This window comes from Centroberyx affinis, unplaced genomic scaffold, assembly GCF_046629955.1.
Source record: "Centroberyx affinis isolate AG114_WGS23_722 - 3 ecotype Tasmania unplaced genomic scaffold, CSIRO-AGI_Caff_v1 ptg000205l_1, whole genome shotgun sequence".
Classification (NCBI taxonomy): Eukaryota; Metazoa; Chordata; class Actinopteri; order Beryciformes; family Berycidae; genus Centroberyx; species Centroberyx affinis.
In genome coordinates, this window is record NW_027278897.1 from 364,756 (window position 1) to 386,386 (window position 21,631).

The 21,631-nt window shown below is 41.8% G+C and overlaps 2 protein-coding genes across 3 annotated transcripts in view; both read left to right on the plus strand.

Moving 5' to 3' along the window:
• dtnbb (dystrobrevin, beta b) overlaps positions 1-5,058 on the plus strand; it is a 29,958-nt gene extending 24,900 nt beyond the window's left edge. For both annotated transcript variants that reach the window (XM_071539534.1, XM_071539543.1), the window contains 4 exons: positions 54-213; positions 635-724; positions 1,007-1,060; positions 1,714-5,058. In XM_071539534.1, coding sequence (XP_071395635.1) covers positions 54-213; positions 635-724; positions 1,007-1,060; positions 1,714-1,739 — 330 coding nt within the window. In that variant the 3' untranslated portion in view covers positions 1,740-5,058. The remainder of the gene's footprint in view (positions 1-53; positions 214-634; positions 725-1,006; positions 1,061-1,713) is intronic.
• Positions 5,059-7,337: 2,279 nt separating this feature from the next.
• LOC139661320 (DNA (cytosine-5)-methyltransferase 3A-like) overlaps positions 7,338-21,631 on the plus strand; it is a gene marked incomplete at its 3' end in the record, with an annotated part of 28,197 nt that continues 13,903 nt past the window's right edge. The window contains exons 1-5 of the mRNA XM_071539761.1: positions 7,338-7,434; positions 8,754-8,959; positions 11,914-12,024; positions 16,161-16,512; positions 20,808-20,854. Of these exons, the coding sequence (XP_071395862.1) occupies positions 8,876-8,959; positions 11,914-12,024; positions 16,161-16,512; positions 20,808-20,854 (594 nt within the window). The remainder of the gene's footprint in view (positions 7,435-8,753; positions 8,960-11,913; positions 12,025-16,160; positions 16,513-20,807; positions 20,855-21,631) is intronic.

A 21,631-nucleotide genomic window follows, 5' to 3' on the forward strand; every position in this document is an offset into this window, starting at 1 on the left:
ATTAGACACCAAATTTAGATGGTCAAATAACTTACTGATTGTTTCTGTTGCAGTCCCAGTCTGGAGGCTCCCCTCATTCTTCCCCCAGTCATGGTGCGGGCTGCTCCATGCCCATGCCCATACGCTCCACCTCGGCTGGGTCCACCCCTACTCACACACCACAGGACTGCCTGGCGGGGGTGGGAGGGGACGTGCTGGAGGCCTTCGCTCAGGGTGAGGCTCTTCCTCCAAGGTGGATTTGAAGAACACACCAGCACCTGTCAATTAACAAAGAGTTTCATTCCAAAATTAAATCTCCACCATTTGCAAAACATGGAAACTATGTTGACAAATGATTATTGGCATGAAAATAAAACTTGTTATGGAATACTGTTGAATTTATCGGCTTGAAGCCCTTACTTACAAAATAATAACATTTTAGAGGATGCAATCATCTGTGTTTTTTTTTAAATGTTGATCAATGAAGATAAGCTAGCATTTTTTCCCCTCAAAATGATAGTGTTTTCAAATGAAACCCCTCAAATGATAATACTTTACGACATGTGAACTTTACATAATCACTAAACTAAAAACTAGTAACTTGTAACTGTGGGTGTTTTTTACCTTGAATTGAAAATTCCTCTTTGTGTCCCAGGTGTACCTAGAAATCTTCGGAATGATCTATTAGTTGCTGCTGACTCAATCACAAACACCATGTCGTCACTGGTGAAAGAGCTCCACTCAGGTTGGTTTATGACACATGTGTCAGAGTTTGGCTCTGTTTTGTCACCTGCATTTTATTTTCTTTGAGTCTGTTTTGTTGCCTGGGGTTGAGTCTTTAATCACGGATTTGACACTTCATCATTAAATTCTCTGAGCTCATTTGTTCCTCCGTGTTTGGGTCTTTTTGAGTATGTTTTGTCACCTGTGTCTCAGATTTAATTTTATTTATTTCTTTATTTTTACATGGTTTTCTTTACACGGTGACCAAAAACATCATCACTGAATTCTCACGTGTCATTTCTAGTAGACGACGGTGCAGAGGAAGAGGAGACCAACATGAGAAATGGTGGGGACAGAGGTAAGTCTGAGCTGAATGGCAGTACTTGTAGTTAAATGCATGGTCATAATAATAAATGCATCCTAATTTAAACTTTTGGAGATATTTACTCTATTGGAACGGCGCACATTTATTTTGTTTGATCATGAAAATGAGGCATTTTACATTATATAGTAAATAAGCCATATTTCCTTTCTTTGTTTTCAGCTGAGGCAGAATGAACAACAAAAAAAGTATGAATTATAATCATGTAATGTTATAATACGCATGGCATATTACAAGGGTTGTGTTCACACCGCAAGCAACTCGAGAATCCAGTCGATTAAAATACATAAATTTTCTACCAGTAGAGAAATATTGGCTGATGTTAATCACAGCTGTATTGTTTCCTCATTTGCTGGTCTGGAAAAGTTGGCTGCACCTGGACCATTTTAGAACTGCAACACTTGGATGACAGCTTTATCAGGCAATCAGACGTTGCTCTATGTCTGGGATTTTGCTGCAACACACTTGTTGCAATAAGCTAGATCAAACCTGCCAGTGTGGGTGCTACAGTAGCAGTGTGAACACAGAGTAATTTGTGTTTTCCGTTCTGCGTATTTTACAAATGTTTGCATCCAGGATGCCCAGGCTGTCAGCAGCACTAAAACATGATTTCATCTGTGTGTTTCCAGGCACAGTGAGAGCACAGAAGCACTGAGGGAAAGACAACACCATTCCATCCAATAAGGACATACAGTCATCAGCTGGGAAGAGTCAGTAACAACAACAACAACCCCCCTGGCATTAGCACGTAGAGTAATGCATGCTGTAATCTAACAGGATTTCACTATGTGAACTGAAACGTTTCCTCACACCTTGCAGGTAGCAAGATGTGTCTAATTAGCGAGTGTATATGTTGTTCTGTATACAAAAACTGCTGTAAGTACCTAATGATTTCCCTCATGACTGCTAAGGAATGGCTTGCTGTGCTTTCTCCCCCAACTGTTCCATTAAGCAGATCATTCTGTATATAATACTGTAAACACATGACCTGGGGAACGGCCCGACATGGAAAATGACCTATTTTCACGACATGTTCCCTGTCATTGCTTTTGTATGATTAGCGCTAGTATCTTTTTTCGTTAGCATTTTTGCATGAAGTTGCACTCATGTCTGGATTTAGGTACTGTACCATGTTACGCCAGCTCTTTGTGGGTTTATGATGACAGCTGGGGCGTCAGAAGTGTCTTGCCTCAGAATTCACATTGAGTGTGTTTACATGCACATTCATGCTCTCGAGTATTCTGTTGAAGAGTTGACGCCATATCCCGTTTACAATAGCCAGGATAAGCTCCCATCTCGATTATGAGAATCCCAAACATGAGAGTTTGGATCCGCCCACATTAGCTTATACCTTATACTATTTACTGTTGGGTGCAGTGGGTGTCAGCTCAGTTTCCATGGTAATATTCAGACTATTCTGTCTATTCATGCACACAGAGGTATCTGCTTTTGGGATATGAAGATGCAAATAAACAGCTTATCCCCTTTAAGACCTTAACCAGGATATGAGCTCATATCCAGAATACTGTGTGCATGTGAACGCACCCATTGAGTCACATACTGTACTGCTGCTACTGTGCGCTCAGTGAGCCACCCTTGCAAATAAGAGGGCTGTGTGGTCAGAGAAACCGAGGGGCTACTATAAACACAATAACGGCCTGACTCTCATTGTTTCGTCCCAGTGAAAACTTAACTGACGTCAAGAACCAAGTCAGCACACCTGAAGGGCATTTTAAAACTCACGCAGCACGGTGCCTCCTTCCAAATACACTGACTAGTTGGTAGCAACAGTATTTATTTATAAGTAAAGGGTAGGGAAGCACCTCAGGATGTTTAAATGAATAGTACAAATTAGGCATTGAGTTTTAGTTGTGAATTACAAAATGGACACTTAATACAGTATGTGAGGATGTAAGGAAGTAGTAAGTAAGTAGAAAATGCTTTGATAGCTTTATTTAGTTAACAAAGGAATAGAGAAAATGTTTATGTGCAATGAAGGTAGGTGCTCAGGGACTGCAGAGCTACTCTAGGTGGGATTTGGTGGTTTAACTTGAACTGCTAGAAGTCATTGGCCACAGACTGGCTTCAGTTTGCTACAGGTCAAAGGTCAATGATGATTCAAAATGAAGGGTTTCATTCCAAAACACGAAATACCCACTGTGAGCCAAAGTTATTACTGCTATTCACGACTCAATCCTTTAAACTGCAGCTAATAACTTCAGAAATATCCCATAGTTCATTTTACTGTCATATCAGCAGTCATTTTGTAATAGCAGATGCCACTTTCGCCAAATGGTGGATGTCTCGTTTTGGAATGAAACTCTTCAGATATTTAGAGGGAAATAACAGCAAGCGGTTAAAAGCCTGGTAAAGAATGTGGATTATCAGAAGGAAAAAAAGACTTTCTGAAGTGCTACTCGGTGGAGCATGTTGATGGATATAGTTTGTTTGTGTGTGAATTTGTGTCTGCCTTGGATAGGGAAAGCAATCTATCCGCGACAGAGATAACTGTCAACCAGAGAGGTTATTTACTTGAATCAGATCTAAGTTACTTTTACATATTTGTCTTCTGGTTCAACGTTTTGTCATTCAGGGTAGCCATTCATCTCAAACGGAAATGAGCAATGTCTGGTTTTTAGTAATGTAGTGTGATAAAGGTCGAGGAATGATTTCAGCGTAATGTGTTCAGTTCGTGAAGGAAATAATAATGTATGTTGGGCAAAATCTGCATGGTGGCACCAACAGGTTGAAAAAAACTAAACTGTGCTTAAGAAACTGAACCAGAGAAAGCGTGAACTCTCGTATTGAGATTTGTACAGTAAGCCCATCCTATAAGCTAAGTATAAGGTTTCAACAACCTATTACACTGTGTCAAGAAAAAGAACAAAACGAGGCTCCTCTGTTATCGTTGTTCTAAATGTGATGTTTTCATTCAGTTCTCTGTTAACGTTATGCTATGTTATCATTATTGTTATTCTTCCAGTTTATTAGTGGAGTATAATCACTGTAATGGTTTTGTCAAAGCACAGATTCAAGTGCACACTCACACTTGCATAGAGTAGTCGCCAACCCACATATGAATGAGTCTAAAAAGCAGGTATAAAAACGAAGTACCGTGTTCTGAAACTTTGTGATCAATACTGTCAAAAGGCTCAGTCTATTCAGCCTTGAAGGTCTAAAAATAATTGAACTGCTGAGGTAAAAATTTGGAGAAGTGAGTTATTGTCTTCCCCTTCATACTGGCCACGCATAGGAATGCAATGTCAAACTAAACTCTTTTTTTCTTTTAGTTTGTGCCTGTAGCTGTTCTGTAAAGTGCTGTATAAAGTAAACCATTCAGCAGATAAGACGATCTATCAGCCTTTATGTAGGAGTTTTAGTCTGTGACCTTGTAGAGATTTTTTTTTTAATTTATTTATTGTGTTCTGGGGGGGAAAGTGGTAAACTTATGTTCAGCCTTTACATTTGTGCCAAACTGTTTGCAGACTTTGTGTGTGTCATACAAATTATATATCACAGTATATCTGCATTAGTATGTTGTTGTTGCCCATAGTTTATTCACAGAATGCCTGAAGATAAACACATTTAATGGTCTCCACCGCTGGAATCTGGAAAAGCTTGCATTTAATAGTAACAGAGTAAGATAGTTAACACATTCCAATTCTACTGATAGACAGTCACTGATGTCATTCTAGCCAATGGGGAGGCAATACTGTATACCCTATCTGACCAAACCCGGGGTAATACAACTAGACGACAGCCAATCATAGAGAGGTGCATACATTGTGATCCTTTTATTGTTTGCAGAGAGACAATGTGCAAGAGGACAACCTCAACAACGCTCCCCTAATGTTATTTATCTATGTATGTGTTACGTATGGTTATGCTTCTTGTACACATTTGTTTCTCATGTTAATTTTACAAAAGCATAGTTTTATGTCACACAGCCACTGTCTTTTGTAAATAAATAAATTGTGAGATATATTAAAAAGATTTAAAATATTGCTTGCTTGGTCATGTCATGATTGTTATTGTGTTTTTTAATTAATAGACACTACACTATACTCACTACAGTATACTCAATCATCTGACAGTCCTTATCGAACAAAAACAAGAAGCCTCATTTATATTCCTACAGAGTCTGCTGCACAAACTTTGAAAGAATATGATAAATAGAAGTGACATACACTACCAGTCAAAAGTTTGGACACAGCTAATTTAATATACTATGTTTTTCATTATCTTAAAGCCATTTTGATCTAAAGGTTATTCTAAAATGTGAAAAATAGTACAACTAAATAAAACTTCTGACTATACTGTATTCATACTTTGTACAATGCTAGAAATAACTGATATAACAGAAACATAAGCAGCTGATTATGGCCTTAAGATCAATTTTTCATGAATCCGTTCCCCCAAGTGCCTTCTCTACTTACAACTTCCTCCTTATCAGCTACCATTTAGACACAGAACAGAAAAAAAAAAAAAACGAAGGCATCCTTTTGGCAGCTCAGCCGCAAACAATGCCTTTTCATGCTTCACCTACAAATCTGAACTGAAAACACGAACGCTGACCTTTTCCAGATGCTCCAGGCCACACACAGCGGGGGTGGCGAGAAAAAAGCAGACAAAAAGACATAATTTAGATGAGGTCAGGAAACTTTGACCTATCAGCAACCTCCCCCCTGTGGGTGTTCGAGGTAGAGAGAGAGGGAAAGAGAGAGAGAGAGAGAGAGCAGCAGTTTCCACCATCCGGCAGCACTCTGCTCTTGTCTGCAGGTTTTGTCATCCTCTTTGCTTCGCTGCTGTCCTTAGGTGAACCGCTCAGTGCCAGTGACTCTACAGACGACAAGGGAAAGAGGAGCTGATGGCTACACCGATGCTTCCAGCTCAGTGAACCACATCCGCCTGCTGCCACCCCCCACATCCTCCTCTCCCCTCCTCCTCCTCCACACACACACACACACACACACACACACACACCTCCCCTGCTCCTAAAGAGCCCTCTATCTGCCCCGCAGGGAGTTTGTTCTGTGAGCCTCAGCAGTTTGGCACTTGTGCGTCGGGCAAACCTGAAACTCACTTCACCTCACCCTGTGTCTCCGTCTAGTGGGCACGCGCGGGATAAATATAGGTTATGAAGCAGTAGGGGTGAAATGAATGTGATAGCAGAGATATTTGAATAGCTATCTCATTCTAGCTGCACTCTAGGAAATGAAATGTAGATTCGATGTTAGATCAAGAGTTCAGTGCCAAAGATATAATCTATTCAGTTCTAGGGATGGAGCTCCAGTGTGATTCTGATACGCCCATATACCCGTATTGGTATACAGATATAAGGCCAAATAAATGATCCCACATCAGTGGTTCAGTGCTCCGAGGAAGTCAACTGGTGTGAATATCTACTCAGACAAATTGGCAGTTCTAATGTTGCATGCTTCGGCTTGTTTGAGCATTTGAAATGTGTACAATTTTGATTTCACAAGTAAATATAAAGGCACTTGACATCCTTTTCACGTGTACTGCAGGCACAATGTCAGTATGCTGTAGGCCTAGTTACACAGCAAATTCATCAGTGTTAATTTAACTTTGAGAATGTAAAAAATCAACACTATGCCGGTGTTTATATAAGTCCACACCCATCAGAGCAGATTAAACACTTGAAGATAGTTTTGAACGGCCGCTCCAGAGTCATATCAGCTCTATGAGTGGACAAACAACTCTCCAGTCAACACTAATCAACTCCAAATAACTGTCACTGAAAGATCAACAGTTATCAACACTGGAATATTTGCTATGTGAAGTGTGTATAGGACAGTGGCTCTCAAAGATGAGGGCCGGGGGACCACCAGAGGACCCTGAGGGGGGATCCCAGCAAAATGAGGAAGAGTGTAGTTTCATTATTAAGTAATGCACTAGAAATTTAATGCATAAGAATGACTGTATACGCATAGGTTTCACTTCACTAGATACTAGGCCTTACCTTCTCACATACAGTTTAGACAATTGAATGATAACGATTCAACAAAAATCTTACCATATGGGCGTCGCTGGGATAAAATCTTATCAAACAGGGGTGAGCGGGCTAAAGTGTCCATGGCATGAACACCTCCCCCCCCCGACACACACACACACCCCCTCCACAGCATGCTTAATAACCACTGAATCAGCTGGCTTTAGGACCTGGTGGAAGCGTTAGCAGACAGTCCGCAGGCCCCTGCAGTGAGAGCGGCGCATCTGGAGGAGTGCTGGCCGGCTGGGGAGGTGGAGGACGGGGAGAGAAGAGGAAGGAGGCTCCGGGAGCAAGCGAAACAAAAAAAAGGGCCAGGCCTGGGACTTGGCAAAAACGGGTAACGAACAACTGTGATTCACTCATTTAAAGCCGTTTAACCCGGCACTGCTTGCTGTGCAGGAAGGGTAACCTCTATCGGAACAAAAACGTGAAAGCCCTCAGAGCGGAAGGCGCTCGATGGAAACGGGGAAATAGCGATTAGGTTGCTTATGTTGCTTTTGCAGATGTGCTGATTAGACATCGCGATGTGCACTTGAACTTGACGGCCGATTTTACAGCACAGAGCCGGGATTGTGGCTCCAGAAAACACCCGCCTCATGAAAAAAAAAAATAACGGGGATTTATCCTTCAGTGGCCGTGGCCTGTAAAAGAGCTACAATCCCTAGGGTCATATATGCAGACTTCCCCTGCAAAAGACGTCTAAAACTTTGCCATTTTTAACGCATAGCCTATTGAATAATAAATGCACGTCAGCCGATCGCAGTCATCTAAGCGAATCACCTGATTGTAGTCTGATATGCATGGAAATGCGGTGACACTAATGTCTGTGTGGTCCTATAATAAATTATTTTTCAAGATAACACGTTCTGGTAATTGCCTGCAATTATTTTTTCAGGAGCGACTTCATTCTAGTAGCCTGATATCAAATAAATCAGAACCGACTGTCACTAATCTTGGCTTAACCTCTGGAGGAAATTAAATACATCCTCGCCTCTTAATATAGATGTATGCTTTTTTTCCCTTCAGTTTTAGACATTTCTTTCTGCCAGCGCTACAGTATGGCTCCGCTCTGTGCGCATGGTTGACTACTGAAGTATACTACAGTTTACTTTAACCCACACTCTTATGGTGAATGTAAGACTTTTATAGTTGAAAATAGATGAAATAATAAAAACAGCACCATCCCAAATGTGTTTTGTAATGCCCTGCCGTCAATTCAGTGCACATTCGCGGGCATTTATTGTCGACTACTGTACATCAATATACCCATGTGGTGTGAAAAGTGGTCTAGGCCCTATAGGCGATAGTAGCTATACAGTATCCTATAGAAGCCTTTGAAATTCCTATACATGACGTGTACTTTAAACAAAGGGAAAGTTAATGGTCAGAAACTGTCTGTTGTTGACAAAAATACAGTATACTTCACTGATTTTAGAAAAATGAACACAAAATGTGTCAATGTTTAACCTGCAGCACTGCAGCATGCATAGTTTGCATAAAACTATTCAACTCTGAATGCATGACTGCAGCCCATTGTTGGAAGCATCAGAACAACCTAATAGAAAACCGAGGTATCTCTAATGTGTAACTCATGAACAAGTTGGCTTGTCAGATTATTCATCAACGTCCTAATCAGTTCTGTTTCTCATTTTCCAGGAGAGCAGAGAGAGAAGAGGGATCATCATCATCGTCATCAGTCATTGTTTTTTTTTTGTTTGTTCTTTTGAGTTTATTTTCACCTGAAGCTTCCCTCATTTACACTGACCACAAGACCCTTGATGATGCCGTCCAACACTGTCACCAACACCAACACCACCGTGTTCAAGGGCTCAGACTACGGTGATTCACCTGGAAACAGAATGGTAAGAAACTCAAGGAATTTCATATTAGGAATTTCTGAGATGACTGGAGGTGGGCTCCTCCACAGTGTGGTATGTTGGTGAATGACTGGGATTTTTCAACTCCCAACTAGCGGGGCAAAAAGTTGATTCAAGCACGTTTTGACTCTTTCAATGACAAGCAGATTTGTTGATACATTTGGATTTGACTCTCCATCATTGCAAAGTGTTATTTTTAAAAGGCAGAGCCCTGGCCAGAGCTGATTTAAAAGGAGATTATTCACTCCTGAGCTCATACAACAATGCTCTACGAACAGCAACAGGGGGATTTTGTATCACACCACAGTTTTGACAGTGTTATTACTGCGATATTACATGGATGTAACAATGAAAACAAGAGGATCTTGGTTTGTACAGTGTGCAGTGTGACCACAATGAGTCCTCAGCCGCTCAATTTCAATGCCCATTACAATCCCTCCCAACTGAACGATTTCATGAATGGAGTTAATCAATCGGTTAAGCTCATGCCTTATTGATCTCTGCAATCCACAGACTTACTGGAGGAGACTCGGTCGCATTGATTCCCTCTGTCTATATATTGAGCAAATAGTCAAATAGTAAATAAAGACAAGACTCTGACAACATGTTCAGCTGCCATATCAGCTCTTTCTAATAAAAACAAGACACTGGAGCATTTTCAAATCTATGTTTTGAAGCAGAGCCCATAATATAATTACAATCCTCGTGCAGCTGCAGCATCAGAGATGCTCGTCAGCGGCGGCGATGGCAGCGTCTCTGAGGCGGCTCTGCTGAGGTGCGACTGTATTATGTGACGCTGGCTGTTGTAATGGTGGTTGGTGACGTGGGCGTTGGCTGTTGTAGGTTGAGCTGGAGCTGGAATGGCTCCATGGCTGTTTTACTGGGGAATCTGTCCTCTTCCTCTACGCTCCCATTACACAGCACTGCCCCTAGTCTTGTTGCCTGGCAACAGACATTGCCTTAAATAACCGGCTACCCAGACGGAAATAGTGCAAAGATATTGACAGTGTTACAGGGTTCACTCTAGGCAACATCAAATCATATTTCAGCCTTTCTGTTGTTTTCAAGAAATATTCGGGAAACCGTGTGTGTAGATGGTGTATTATTTTCATTCAGTGTGCCGGAGCTCTTGAGTTGGGAATTAGATGACGGTGCGGTGTAGTCTGTTCCTGCAGAGATAGCCAGGCGCCATTGAATTGTGTCATCCATGTAAGTGGCTCCCAAATGAGCCCGCACACCAGGCTGCACTCAAAGCATGCTATTATTTATGCAAATTCTGCCACCCTGGCGAAGAAAAACCCAAGGACTGGCATAGGATTACTAATCATAAAATGAACTGCCACCCTCTGAAAGACACATTCTCTTGCAAAATGATCAAAAGCAAAATTTAAAACATTTTAAAGGCTGGTAGGTAACTCAGGTCCATGGTTGACGAAATGATGACACATGTACAGAATGCATCCTCTGTATCTTAAAGAAATTCAATGATGAACTAGCTGGTGATTGGTTGGTTTTGGACTGTTTTTTCCAGATTGGATAGATAGCACTCTGGACCACAACTCTTCAGTTTAAACCCTCTATCCAGCAATCACAGCATTGATTACTCCAATCCCAAATGTTTCTTAACACAAACCAGTTTGTCATCCTGGCATTTTAATGGTTGTTGGATTTGATCCGTTTTCCCAGCTAACACTCTCAGGACATAACATGGCCTGACCTTTGAAATTCCTGGCTATTTTTATTGCCATCCTCTACATTTTTAACAACTCCAACAACTATAGAGTTTTGGAATTTGTGCTTGCACAAGAACCTACTTGTTGCCTCAGTATACGTATACAGACCTGAGACATAGTATTACATAGTATTTGTCACATAGTCACATAGTATTTGTAAATATTTCTTAACATTTATTTTGAACCTGCTTGGATTATCTGGTGGGTGGTGTTTGCCACATATATATATATATATAACAGAATGGCTAGCAGCAGAGTTTAGACAATCACAGGAAAGTAATGGAAACTCAATTTTGCATACTGTTCTCTGACAATTTATAAAACTTAAACTGTCCTGATGCATTAGACCCCACCCATCTGGTACTCCAAGCAGGGTAAGACAAATGCTTTGCCTGCTACACAAAGATGGAGTCATGTAAGTATCTCATTTGATAATTTGCCAGTCCTACACCACTGTGCATTTAAATAAATAAAAATACTTAACAAGCAGTCAGCAGATGGAGTCAGTTGTGGAATGCCTGACGGTGTCGAGAGCCAATTTATCTTTGAGGGAATCTCACATTCAATACTTGAGGAATTTAATAAGGACCCGGCCTGCCTCCTAGCAGCCCAGCCCCCCTCCGCAAATGTCAGGAATGGCCTTGCAGTCTCATTTGCATTCAGACGTGGTGCTGGTGGTCCTATTCAGTCAATATTGAAACTCAAAGCATCTACATTAGTATCATCTTTTCTCCCATCAACCCCAGGGGTACTCGGTCGCGGCAGACACAGCGCTTTGTTCACGGGGGAAGACAGTTTTATTAATCAAAGGGAAATTGCAGCAGGGGAAGGCGGGGGCCAGTCGACGTCTTTGTAACGGTGTCAAGAGGGGATCGTGTGTGTAAGGTCAGCGCTGCGTCCGTAGAGCTTTCACTTCAGCCTAGTTCAAAGGAAAGTGTCATTCAATTTCTATCTGTCTCATTGTCCACTCAGCCAAAAGACACTCAAGGACCCATTGTAGTTCCCCCAACTGCTCAAGTGGTTTTGTGCGGTGAAACTGCCGCTCTGCCTACTGTACGAACGATCCTAACCCTCACAACCTGCGTGCAATCCTCATTTGTGACCGTGCATTCGATATTCCCATAGGTTAATACAGCTGTTCCAGTCATGGCGGGATGCTGTACGTCTAAATCTAACATGTTGTGTGTTTTTTTTTTTTGTTCACAGGGTGAGAGCACAATACCGGACAAGGACCAGATGACAGAGGAGAGGCCGGCCAAAAGTAGTAGTGCCTCTTGTAAAGTTGGCAGACCTGGGAAGAAACGCAAGCATTTTCAAGTGAGTATTGATTTTATATCACATCCTTCATAGTAACGTCATATCAGTCTGCTAATATATCAGGCCGATATTGTCCTTTTGTTAAATATCCAATAACGGCTAGTCGTGTTGTCCACCTACAATATGATGGAGCTTCCATGCAATGAAATGTTGTTTTCTTTGTACATTTTATTTACTCGTTTAGTTTGTTCATTTAAAGGTAGTAATCTATTTCCCTGCCATTGAAAGGGTGCAGTTGGTCAATTTCAGTGGAGAGTTTTAGTGTCCCATGATGGTCTAAGGCTTTTCCACCCTGACAAGAATCAAATTCTGGGGGAAACACTTGAATATTTCTATTTTTAGCCATGAAACTGGAATAATTTAAAGTTGTTGAATATCAGCACAAAATATCAGTTATCGGCAGCCTCAGTGCAAAAATGTCGGTATCTGCCTTCAAAAACCCGTATCAGTCGAACCCTGTTCATTTATAAGACACCACATGCGCTACTATGTACTTAGCTTAACACCATGCATAAACACCACATAATCTCTTCCATGTTTCTTAGCTATGCACAAACACTACTATTTGTAATCTGTTTGTGATGCTTTTCGTAGCTAATTGCCCTGATTTGATAATGACCCTCGGGCCAAGATGTATGTTGGGCTCCTTTTCTCTGAGATGTTATCATTTGCATAAGCTTCTGCATTTCATCATGTTAATTAATTACCACAGTGTGATTCCACAGACCAAAAAACGGATTAAAATATTTCCAGATTACGGCCTATATAGGAGGGATGTATCGGAGGGTTTATGTCACACTGTATTTCAAGATATTAAGTAGTAGGCCTAGTATCCAATAATAGATAAAGAAATGCTGTGCTGAGGCGCCTTAGTGAGTGTTTTCACAGCTGTTAAATCTGGGGGAGCGAGTGGGGAACGACCACATGTGCCAGACGCTGGAATCAGATAGGTGTTTTATTGTGTATTTTTTTTAAGTCATTCAAAAAAAGTACTTGCCCCCTTGACTTTTTGTGCATAGTTTTTTTGCTTCAAAATGATCTCAAAAGACATTTATTTGCGATTCTATTGTGAGACTAATGAAGTTACTCTATTACGTGGATTTGTTTGTTGTTCTTTGTGCAAAATAGCAGCTTTATTAAATAACAGGTGTAATATAGCAGGTAAAGCTGGTAAATAATTTAGCAGGTAAAGCTGGAAAATAACAGGTAATATAACAGTTAATATGTAAAACATGTAGTATTTTGAGGTAGTTATATAAATGTCTGGCCTCAAGAAAGCCTACATTGCTCCTGTTTTTTTCCTCGTAAAAACCACAGACGTCATGGACATGGTCAAATTTAAGTCCTGATACAAAATTTAGTATGACTGCAAACCAGTGAGGCCTGGGGCAAAGCATTTATTCATCCACCTAAACTGTTACCTGCTGTTACTGCAATATAGTTTTGAATAAAGAAAGGAATAAAAGGAAAACAACTATAGCGGGTCCAGGCTGTGACATACAGGGCCTTCAGCTTGTCAGCAGTAGGGTAACAAAATGCTCAGCAGGTGATTTCAGTATGATACTTGATTCATAATGAAATATTGTCACATATCAGAAATCAAATTGCAATTTAAAACAAATTAGTCTGCATGATGAAGCATAAGTTTGTTTCTTCCTTAGCAATATGAATTTAGTTGGTGAGCTGGTCAATGACTTGCTGCTTTGGCATGAAATTGTAATATTGATTTAAGAATTTTGCTACCTAAGTGTAGTTATTAAGATCTGATTATGCCTATCTGATATTATGATACAAGTTTAAAGTCCATGATGTTTATTATGTGCTTTTTGTGTCATGATATTTGGTGTCTCTATATGTGGTAACACACTTACTGGTCAAAAAGTACAATGAATACTTCTAGTCTAATACTTCTAGTAAAAGCATGCCTGAAGATTGTTTTCAATATATCCTGTTTCTCTGTTAATGTAATGCAAATTTTGGCATTTTGTGGTATTTTTGGTCTGGTTTGGGTTATCCCAAATACGTAATAGCAGCTACTATCAGACTCACAAATTACATAAAAATAGTGCATTTTCAAGAAAAAGATAAGTCATAGTTTATCCGCCTTGTTAGTACCACACACACACACTGGTGCGGTAGTTGTGATGTTGTAGCAGTAAGTTGGCTGAATTACTCAGTGTTTTGGCCTGACCTCTGTCTGCCTGTCTGAGTCTGATTTACCGACTGTGATCTTTGACCTCTGGCAGAGGCCACATGTAGTTCACTGGGTCACTAAGACTGTTGCGTAATTCTTTCAGCGACAGTGTTGTGTGTGTGTGTGTAAGTGTAAGTGTGTATGTTTGTTTCTGTGTGTTGGTGTGTGTCTGTGTTTCTGTGTGTGTCTGCACGATGTTGTGTGGATGTCTGTGTATTTCTGTGAGTGTGTCTGTTTGCTTTTGACCTTTTGCTTTTGTGCTTTTGTGTGTGTTTCCCGTCAGCTCACACACACTGCAACTCATTCTCTAGTTATGAATTGAGTCAGAATATTAATAATGTCTGAGCTTTGGGCTTGTTGTTTTCATTTATCACGTCAAACAGATCTGCCGGAGCGCCGCTCTTTGTATGAATGGGATTGTTGAACATTTATAGTTAATTTGTTTTCAGTTACCACAACTGCGGAGTAATTTAGAGTTCTGCGGTCACTGAGGAATGCTTGAAAACCAAATTTGGCTTGACTTAGCGTTGTTTTACGATACAGTAATACTTTTACAGAGTTTTACTTTGCATCATAAGCGGCTGTGTTACGCGTAATTTACATTACACTCATTTACACAGACAGATTATGCAACGCACATATTTTATGAGTCTCTGGATCACATTAAAGCAGTTTTACATTGCAGTTGCCGTTTCGGTTCACTGCACAAAATACAGATTGCAGTTGCCGTTTCGGTTTACATCAGGAGAACCGGTGTTTGCTAAACATCCTCTGCTGAAAGACAGATGCCCCGTGAGGCGTCGCTGTCGTCTGAATTGTGTGGGCTTCAGTGTAAATGCTGTACCTGTCTGCAGGAGATGAAAGCTTCAGCACTGCTGTCGTCAGTGTTGACAGTACGATCTCACAAGACGTGCTCCACTTTCTGCTCCCAGTGACCCAGTAATGGGATTGTCTGAGAAAGTATTTTTTATGGCTATTTTTAGGCAGGAGCAGAGACGTTATCAAGACACACACACACACACACACACACACACACACACACACACACACTCTCAAATTTCCTCCTCTTCACACATTTGGAGTTGAAAGGATTCTTTTCTAGGTCGTCCAAAACAGATGGTGCTTATGTTGTTTTTTAGGTAAAACTAGGTGCAATGGATGAATCTCTGTCCCTGTAACTTAAAATGCAGGTTTAGGGAGGTAAACTCTCTTTCAATTTACTAGAGTAAATACTCTGTGTAGAATGAAATAGTTTAGCTGGGCGTTCCAAACTAAACGGACTGTAAAAATTCTCTGTTGTCAAACAGCCAACATTCCTGTCATATTTCTGTGCTGCTGTAATGAAGAAACTACACGAGTACAGGAAGCTCGATACTGTACTTGCTGAACTCGAGCGTAATCCATCCCTTAGTTCCAAGTTAATGGATATACAGCAGATTTATTGGCAGAGCTTTGAAGTTTACAACTTCAGTTCAACAGAGCGAGATGGGAAAATGCCTTAATTCATTGACTAATAAGTGTAAAAGTTCTGCTTTTGATTCTGTCCAGATACAGCCGAGGAGACTTTAGGGATAAAAAAACCCAAAGCTTATTCATTAAGAAATGGATGAATGCATTCACTCACATTTTCTTTCAAATAGTCCATTTACCCAATACCTTTAGTAGCTAAGTCCTGAAGAGCGCTGATGTATATCCTTTTATTGTTACTCGCTCATATTTTTTCTTCAAGTGTACTGGAAGATTCATTGTAAATCCTGAAAGGTTTTGTTTATTACACAGCCTGCTACAGTATATCTAATGATTTGTCATAACTGCTGACAGGCACAGCGCTGTCGTACTTCATAACATCAAACCGTAACATAGTGCTACAGCAATAACAATATGTAAACCTGATAGATTGCCAAGGTATTAACATCGCACCCCCCTCCTCCCTTGCCTGTAGGTCGAGAGCTCTGGCTCTCTCAAAGACAGTGTGGGCGTAGGCAACAGCTACGCTGGAATGGGTAGGCCGTCCATGGCACAGGTCCACAATGGAGATGTGGGCGGGCACGGAGACAGGACGTCCGATGCCTGCTTCCCCAAACAGGAGAAGAGGGAAGTGGAGAACGGCATCCCGAGAGAGCCTTCCTCCTGCCGGGCAGAGGACAGCTCCCAGGGTCAGAGCCTGAGCCCCTCCCAGGAGAACGGATTCCTGCCCAGCCGGGAAGAGCAGGACTCGGAGAAAGACAAGGACGACAGCCTGACGACACCGCGCAAGAAACGAGGAAGGCGGAAACTGGAGCGCCCAACGAAATGTGAGTTCTGCCTCTGCTTGTTCAGCTGTGCTAGCTTTTGAAGGAAACATGATGTGCATGTGACCGGTGCGAGCTGATGAGCAATCAAGTGTAAATGGGTGTCAGACGGAGTGAATTTATATAGCTCAGTGGACAGAGCATGGCACTAATGCTGCCAGGATTAGTAACACTGGGGTCACCCAAGCTAAAAGTGTTTGCACTCATGGTGCCGTACAGTGCTTTGGAAAGTCGTCCACCAAATGGTAGGGCTGCACAATTAATCATAGATAACTGTATATTGCGATTTTATGTTTCCACAATTAATAATCATGCAATTAGCTGATTTAAGTGTTGTGTTATATTGCTAATTCCCCTGAAGTTCCCTGTGTGATATATCAAGCACTTTCATTATGCGTGACCAGTCGCAACCTTTGAATGTGTAACGTGCGCCCATGTGACCGAAACCAAAGTTAAGATGTAGAAGCAGGCAGCTGTGGTGGGGAAACAGAGAGATAAACCTTACATGGACCATCTGTGGAAAAATGTAGCGACAAGCAAAGTGGAAAAGAATGGATCGCTCCGACGTTAGGCAGGAAAATCCTCCCGAGACTGAACATGAAAACGTTGTTTAATTCCTGAAATTTGCATCATCGTCTGTCATTTGGAGATTCTAAACAGATGATGACACACAAAGTTTGCCTTAGGGTTGTAGCTGCGCCCGAACGAATTGTTGTTTATTATTTGCATTTTGTAAATGAGGACCACAGTGAGAGTAAGACAGCAGGAGTGAAAACAAGACTTTGTAGCTGCTGCTACTTTGAGAAATACTGCACAGAAAAAAAGTGATAATATATGATATGGTGCAAAAGTGCAATAAAATATTTTTGTTTCCTGAAACCAAGATAATTGTGACTAATAACTGATTTAGCAAATATGTTATGGGATATTTTATGTTACTATAACAATTCAAAATACACTTTTGGCCTTGCAGAGCTGGATCTGCACCAGCCACAATGAGCAGTAGGACATTAACGTATGAGTGTATAAATATATAAATCAGGGTAGTTTTGTTGGGATAGAATCATGCTGACAGGTAGTCTTTAGTCCGAGAAGGAGATTAGCCATATCACTTAGCCCCCCACTCTCTCCTTGTTAGTCCTATCTCTCTCCTCCCTCTCTCTCCTCCCTCTCTCTCCTCCCTCTCTCTCTCTCTCTTTCTGTCCCGGTCAGCCACGTGTCTCTCTCGCTCCTCTCCCTGCCATAGAGACACCGGCTGTGACCTTGATGAGGAGTGCAGTAAATAAAGCCAGGGGAGGAGCGAGTCGTCTCCTGGCAACGTGCCTCTGTTGGGAGCCGGCAGGTCTCTGTTGTGGCCGCCTCCCCGTTGGGGGCCCTGCCAGGTGGATGGCGTCGTGCCCAGAGCTCTTACACACTGAGTCTGCACTCTGCATTCACCTGATCCATGCTCTGATGCGCTCTCTCTCTCTCTCTCTCTCTCACACACACACACACACACACACACTAAGATACACACACACACACACACACACACAGAAAGAAGAGAAAGAAAGCGAGACAATTACCATTTGTCTGCCATGCATCTATGCAGATTAGTAAATTAAAATGATAATCCATAACATTTTTATACAAATACATTTCTGTTTTGCTACTCTATATAACATAATAGGAATTCAACCTATACCCAATTCATGAAAGCTTTTCCATTTGCTGTTCTAAACACCCGGTGTCTGATAGGTCGTTCCCAGGAAAAATTCTCTGGCACATGATGCGATTTCGGCAGCAGCAACAGCGGTTTGTTTGGAGTAAATAGAAGAAGAAGTCAGTTGTTAGCATGAGCAGCGATAGCCACCATGGCTGAACTGGCAAAGAAAAGAGCGCCACCTACAGAAACTCAAACTTCATCAACAGAAAATCCAAGGAAAATGATGTCACAGCACACAGTACACCACCACAGCAATGAGCGCTTAGCACCAAAGATGGCACCAAAATAAAAAAAAATTATCTCACACATTACCACTTTCACACCTGACCTTACTTGCAGTTTCTCAGATCTCACTGTAAATTACCCTCTCGCACCTGCATGTACTGCACAGATGTCTAGAGTTACCCTAAGTGTAATAAACAGCAAATCTGACAGTCACTGATCGCAATTGTGGAAACATATATGCAGTGAAATATTAATCCTGTAACTAAATGAGTTTGTGTAGAGGGAACATTGGTATATTCGTCTCAGGGAGAGGAGATGAACTGGGGGGTAAAGGGGGGGGGTTGGGTTGGGGTGGGGTGGCGGATCGATAGCTGGCTAAACAGGGTTTCTGCTATCCATCTGGAGGGCACAGGAAGGATTTGAGCTCCGGCTGGAGTGGAACTGAGCACTAGCAATACGAGAGCTGGAACACACTCAAACTGGCAAGGTATACTCTCTGTGGGCAACGTTAGCCAGCTCCCCTCACAAACCCAATGACCTTGGCAGTCCATACCGCCTCACCGATTTGTTATGTAGTCACTTATTCCCAAAGAGGAAGGGGAGACCAGGAGAGAGGGATGGAAAAAAGAGAGAGGAGGGAGAGAGAAAGAGGGGGCTCGGCTACACATGGAACAAACTTGAAGAGGCTGTTAAGAGAGCGGACTATTGTTTGGACAGGGTGTAGGGTGCTTCAGTGACAACCCGGGGTTGGCTGTGCAGAAAACATGCTATCAAAAGTTGTCCCTTGCCTCTTAGGACTCAAGTGTTATAATAGTGTTTGGAGATACAACTCAGCAGATAGCCATGTTTACTCAGGCTGTGCCATCATGCTAATTTAGGGCACAGCTGCCTGAATGGTTTGTATATACTCCAGTGGTGTCATATCACTGAGTCCATGCAATTTTAGAAACACTTATTTACATTCAAATTAAACACTGTGAAAGTAATACCATAGGTGTTGGTTCGGCTTCTGTGATGGAGCTGATTTTGGCTTCCTTATCTATTTTCCTCCTGCTGCTGTGGGTGAAAAACTTTTCATGAATCATGAATCCTGACTGCCGTCCTAGTGTTTCAGTTGGGTTGTATCCATGCTCCCTGGCTAACCTCTCTCTGCTCTGCTGAACACAGGAAAACAATGCTGTTTAAGAATGAATAACATGCCCTTGTTATTATAGACCTCAGGATCTTAAATCATGGCCAAGTTAATGGGAAATCCCAACTTTACAGTTATTGTGTTAAAGACTTTTTATTAGACTGCGGTTTCAGTGCACATTTCAGTAGAGGCTGAAATATTTTCTGTGCTATTTTTGACGGTTTGTATGCAGTTGCTGCACCACCAGCTTTAGGTTTTGCAGCTTCCTGATAGGTGAAGCATATAGCGTTTAGGGGCCTAGACAGTATGTGGGCAGTGTGTGGGCAGTAATTGTTTTTTTCCTTTTAGGTGGCTTATTAAATTATCTAGAACCTATATTAAATGGGCATGCAAGAACAACAACGCTGCAACTAAGCTTGGTGTTGATAGTATTCAAGATTTCAGGATCATTGTAAGTTAGACAATTAAGTAGTGGCACAACATATTTTGCAGGCACTATCATTTACAATTGCCAGCAGCAGAGAAAAATACTGTGCCTCTCCATTGTCCAACATCAGTCCTACATGATTCAATAGACTGTATCAAGAAGAGGCTCATATCTTGATCCTGTTGAGGCTTTGGAGATTGGCGTGTAGATTATATGTAGCCCCCGAAGTCACACAAGTGAAGCAGTATGTTGTTGCATTTACTGCTCAGTGTCAGGGGTGTGGGAGGGGCCATGCTAATAGCATCCAGCTGCGGCTCTCCTGAAGGGGGGATATAAGGTCAGAAGTGTGACATTTGCCAAAGTAAACCTGGCCCCTCTCCACACTCATCATAACCTGGGCAGCCACTCCAAACCTTCTGGGTTGCATCAAACCCTCATATGGCACCTGAGTGCGCGAGCTCCTGTGATCCTAAATCCCCTATGATCAAGAGGAGTTTGAACTCTGAGTATACATAAGGAGTTTCCCTCGCCAGTTTCTCCCGTTAGAAGCCCATGGGCAGTTTTATTTATTTTATTTACCTATTTGACCCTAATTTAATCAAACAGATAGCTAAAAGGATGGTGTGAAGGCAGAGCTTGACCATTTTGTATAATAGATGTGTCATATGGTTTATTGATGAATGAGAGGCCGCTTCAGGTTAGCACTGATATAAGGGTAATTGATGTGGCAAAGACTAGTGTGACCTGTTGCCTCTCCAGTCTCCTATGAATGATTCAGGCCATCCATTGTGTCGCTGTCTTCTCTCTAGATGTGGAGCACAAGGAGGAGGACGGGGGCGATGCAGTCAAGACCGAGGTAAGATTTCTGCTCTGTTGTGTCTTTGTTCCCTGGCTGATATGAGTCTTAGAGGTGTCACTCAAGCTGGCAAGGACTATAGCTTCCTCATGGGATGAATTACCTTTCCTGTCTCCGACCGCGAACCCTACGCTTGCCGGCATGATAGATGGCCGCGCTACCGATTGAACTAAATCAAAAGCACATTCTCGACTTGATAAAGGACAGTATTTCTAACAGAGACGTGAAGATAACTGACTTCTCCGACTCCATCACACTAGTACGTTGTCTCAGAGCAAACCATCCACAGGGCAAGTGTCAACCCAGCTAGTGTTGTTACAGCAGTTACCTTCTGATGGTTTCTTCTGTCTACTTACTGAGTCTTTACTGACACCTTGCATGTTTGGTGATGGGGGTACAAACAAGTGAACTTGTTTGGTGCAACTTTACCTGGGGTACTTATACTTATTTCTGTATATTTTTAAGCTCTTAAAAGAGAAAGCCTAGCAGCGCACTCTGCAAATAAATGTATGGTGAAAGCTTGTCATAGTGGAGATATATCTACGCCAGGACTACAGTAGACGCCGAAGTGGAAATTTGGCATGCTCACACTTCTTCAAGGTCCAGAAGAACTGAGTAGTTCTCCAACCTATTGTGTGACTTGGCTTTGGACTCGTGAAAGAAATGGTACCTAATGGCGTATAGATTTGAAATATCAAATACACTTGGGAGGTTCTCGTATTAGCAGGCGCTGGCGACCTTGAGATTAAGTCTGTTGCCAGGGTGCTGTGAACAGAC